The sequence below is a fragment of the Suricata suricatta genome, chromosome 6 (genome assembly GCF_006229205.1).
Source record: "Suricata suricatta isolate VVHF042 chromosome 6, meerkat_22Aug2017_6uvM2_HiC, whole genome shotgun sequence".
Classification (NCBI taxonomy): Eukaryota; Metazoa; Chordata; class Mammalia; order Carnivora; family Herpestidae; genus Suricata; species Suricata suricatta.
Window position 1 is genome coordinate 120,912,942 of NC_043705.1, and position 3,981 is coordinate 120,916,922.

The window sequence follows — 3,981 nt, forward strand, 5'->3', positions numbered from 1 at the left end:
TGAGATGGTTTGTGGAGGGAAAAGAAAGCTCTGAGTTTTTCAACAAATTGTCAAATCAGAAAGAGACTTTCTCTTTTTCTATGTATTTTCCCTGCTGCCTCATGAAAATAAGAGCCAGATAATTACTGTTGATTTTTGGAAAATTGATACTAAGGGTATCATCTGAAGTCAAATTGTGCCAAGAAGGTGGAAGTTATGTCTGTATTAATAGATTTTGCTATTTTAGTGTCTCCTTCTTGGTAATTATATATTGGATGTGTCTTCCAATTAAATTATTATATTTTTAAGTTCATTTTGAGAGAGAGAGTTTGTGAGTGGGAGAGGAGCAGAGAGGGAGGGAGAGAGAATCCCAAGTAGGCTCCATGCTGTCAGTGCAGAGCCCCATTTGGGGCTCGAACTCACAAAGCATGAGATCATGACCTGAGCCAAAATAGAGAGTCAGATACTCAGCTGACTGAGCCACCCACGGGCGCCCCTGTAATTAAATTATTAAACTATTAAATTATTTAATTATTCAAACCTCCCTATGAATTCATACAATTCATTTAGCAGGTAAAGAAACTGAGGCTTAGATGAGTTACATAACTTGCTTTAGGTCGAAAAGGCTAAGATGGTGCTGGTATTAAGATTAGAAACCAGGCAGCAGTGCTCCAGAGTGCAACAAGACCCTAGAGTGTCTCATGTTAGGCTAAGAAATCTGGGGGGAGTAGTGTCCTGGGAAAACAAGTCTGCTTGAAGTCAGGAGGCTGAGATCTTCAGATTCCATACTCTCAGCTTGCTGTACCTGCAGGGACCGACTGACAGGTGAATCCATGAAAGTATCTTTGTTGGAGTATTTTGGTGAAGAACAAGGAGTTTCAGGAAGATTTTGGAATTAATTAGATTTTAGTACTTGACAATTAAGCCCATATTCCTTCCTTTGCTAGCAGCACACGAAAAGAGAGACAGGATTTCCAGGCACCTGTCAGAGCCAATATTCCTCACCATATTTCAAATTCCAGATTGGTGCTGTTGACATCTGGGTCATCAAAAGTACAGGTCAGCAAGTGCTGGGATCCATCCACTTCCAACTGACTGTAGCACGAGAATGGATAATCATCCAGCTCGGCATCATCAAAGTCTCCTGGGGAGGAACAAACAGGTATCTGTTAATGAAGCAAATAAGTGCATCCTTTTGAAATCTGGAGTGACATTACTGAAATGTCAGCCTTTTGGAGCAGACATGAAGGAGCTACTATAAGTTTACCTAAAGAAGAAAGGCCCAAGGCAAAAGACAGGAAAACCAAAACCAAATCCAAAAAGATCCCAAATCGAAACCAAAATAATACCTAAAGAGAACAGATTTTTCTAGAAGAAAAAAAATTATCAAAATTAATAAATAGCCTCTAAATATTTATTTTTAAAACCGATTATACATTTTTCTTTTTTTAATGTTTATTTATTTATTTTTGAGAGAGAGAGAGAGATAGAGAGAGAGAGAGAGAGAGAGAGAGAGAGAATTAGAAGCAGGATCCAGACTCTGCTGATGTGGGGTTGGAACCCATGAACCATGAGATCATGACCTGAGCCAAAATGGAGAGTTGGACAATCAACCCACTGAGCCACCCAAGTCCCCCCACCTCCAAATATTTCTAAATATTTCTGCCATCTTCTGTTAATTAATGCATTTCAAATAAGAGATACTTTATCTCCATTATTTAAATGCTACCTAATTTAGCCTTTGACTTTATTACTAATCTTTATTTATTTCCTCCCAAGTATTTTTTTGAATGAAGATGAGAATTATCATACCAGAAGTTCACTTTTTTAAGGGATAGCTTTCCCTTGCCTAAATAAAAGTATAATTGATTATCTCCATTGTGTAAATATTTATTTAAAACAACTTGTCCCAACTACTAAGGCACATGTGATTAGATTAAATCTGCTAGGACTCAGATCTGGTGGACTTTCCTACAAATCCTATAGGTATTACTTCAGTGCTTATAGATCCTTCTATAGATACTGTGTCTTAATGATATTATCAGAATTCTGGAAGCATGTAGTAAACCAGAATCTTTTTTCAATCACTTTTGGTAAGTACAATCTGTCATAGATAGTATTCAATGTCTTAAACTGGGTTGAGACCCTTAAGATTAAATAGACATTTTGTATCTATATGTCACAATATTTAATAGAAAAAATGTGTCAGCAAATATACTTGGACTGGGACATGAAAAAATTCAGAGTAGCAGAAGCCATTCTCAGAATAATCAAGTGTGAGCTATGATGGCTTCCAGGGCCATTGATACTAAAAATTACCGTGGCCCATCAATACTAGAAATCAGAAGTTTCTAGGGCTTCAAATAGGATATGGAATATACTAAAACCAAACCTCAGCTGAGTGTCCCGAAGGTTATGAAATGTACAAACAGCATCCTCTTTACTTAAATTACCAAGTAGTTTTGGGAGAAAATTAGTAAAGCTGGCTGTGAGTGGAGAGGAACAACTAGTTGAGTGACAGGCTGGTTCAGTAAAAGCCACAAGTCTTGAAAAACTACATCTAGATAAAACGTTGTGGGCACATCTCTGTTGAGCATTCCTAGAATCCATAGGCTGACAATTCTGCCACTAGAAAAGACTCCTTATGTAATTTCAGTAGGGTTCCTGATGACAGTTGGATTTTTTGTTTTTTGAGAGAGAGAAAGACTGAGAGACAGAGAGACAGAGAATCTTAAGCAGGCTCCTTGCCCTGAGCAGAGCTTGTTGTGGGGCTGGATCTCATGACCCTGAGATCGTGACCCGAGCCAAAATCAAGAGTCAGATGCTTAACTGACTGAGCCACCCAGGAGCTCCCTAATGACAGTTTTAAATAATGACAGGCAACCCACTATTTAGGGCTCACATTTTAAAGCATGTTCCTTCCTAATCTGATAGGATTTAAGACCTTGTCTGCTCAGAACTGGCTCTTTTCTCAGTGAAACAGTGGTGGTTTTAACCTGCCTTTACACAGCAGTCCACACTCTGTCTTGATGTTTTCTCTTCTTTACATCTCCCACCAATCCTATACAACAGGACCTACATTATTATTTGGGTTCAGACTTTTGTGGATCTGCTTTGTCTTCAAAATTCTTCAATATACGATATAAGCCAGAGACCACGGTCTAAGAGATGCTGAGCACCAGAACAAGGCATTCCCACCACCCTTAGCCATCCAGCCTGGTGAAGTAAGTCTGATGTATATCCTCATATAATATACAAAGCACCGGTCATACAATTAAAGTGGCTGTGTTTTGAGAAGGAGCTTACTGGCTCTTTAGGAGATGTTCCTGGGCAAAACTGCTTTGTAACGAAGAAAGATTCCCCTCAACAACTTCAAAATTGCATGGCAGTTTACAAAGAGAATGTTCTACTTGATCCAAGCTGAACAATTCTTAGGTAAGAGTATTAGACACAGTGTATATACAGTGGTTAAGACCTATGACACAAGGGCTGGACAGATGTGGGTTTAAATTCTTGCTATTCTACTTTGTAGCTGAGGTTCCTGTCAGGTTACTCAACCTCTCTATGCCTCAGTGTTTTGATATGGAAATTCACATTATATGAGAAATCATTGAGCAAATATATGTAAAGAGTTAGCTTAGAACATAGTAAGCACCTGATAAGGGTTAGCTATGACTATTATCATTTTTTGTTTGTTTTTGAGAAATAAGTAATGAAGGTAAAATAAGAATTCTAATTCTAAGAATATACATGAAAACTTAGAGATCCTTTGAAAGATAGTTCATGTGAAAGGTATTATTACTATGGCTTTGAAATTACATAGAGCTATTAAACAGTGAGTTAATTTATTATTCTTTCAGTGCCTATGAAAATTTAATTTTTTCTTTATTTTATTTTTATTTTTAAAAAATTTTAAAATTTTTATTTATTATTGAGACAGAGAGAAACAAAGCATGAGTGGGGGAGGGGCAGAGAGAGAGAGAGAGAGAGAGAGAGAGAGAG

The 3,981-nt window shown here is 37.6% G+C and overlaps 1 protein-coding gene across 2 annotated transcripts in view; it reads right to left on the bottom strand.

Moving 5' to 3' along the window:
- Window positions 1-3,981, bottom strand: part of IL7R (interleukin 7 receptor) — a 28,187-nt gene that overhangs the window by 23,856 nt on the left and 350 nt on the right. For both annotated transcript variants that reach the window (XR_003909428.1, XM_029941007.1), the window contains exon 2: window positions 985-1,123. Coding sequence is in view for 1 of the 2 variants with exons in the window: in XM_029941007.1 (XP_029796867.1) it covers window positions 985-1,123 (139 nt within the window). In the remaining variant the exon portion in view is untranslated. The remainder of the gene's footprint in view (window positions 1-984; window positions 1,124-3,981) is intronic.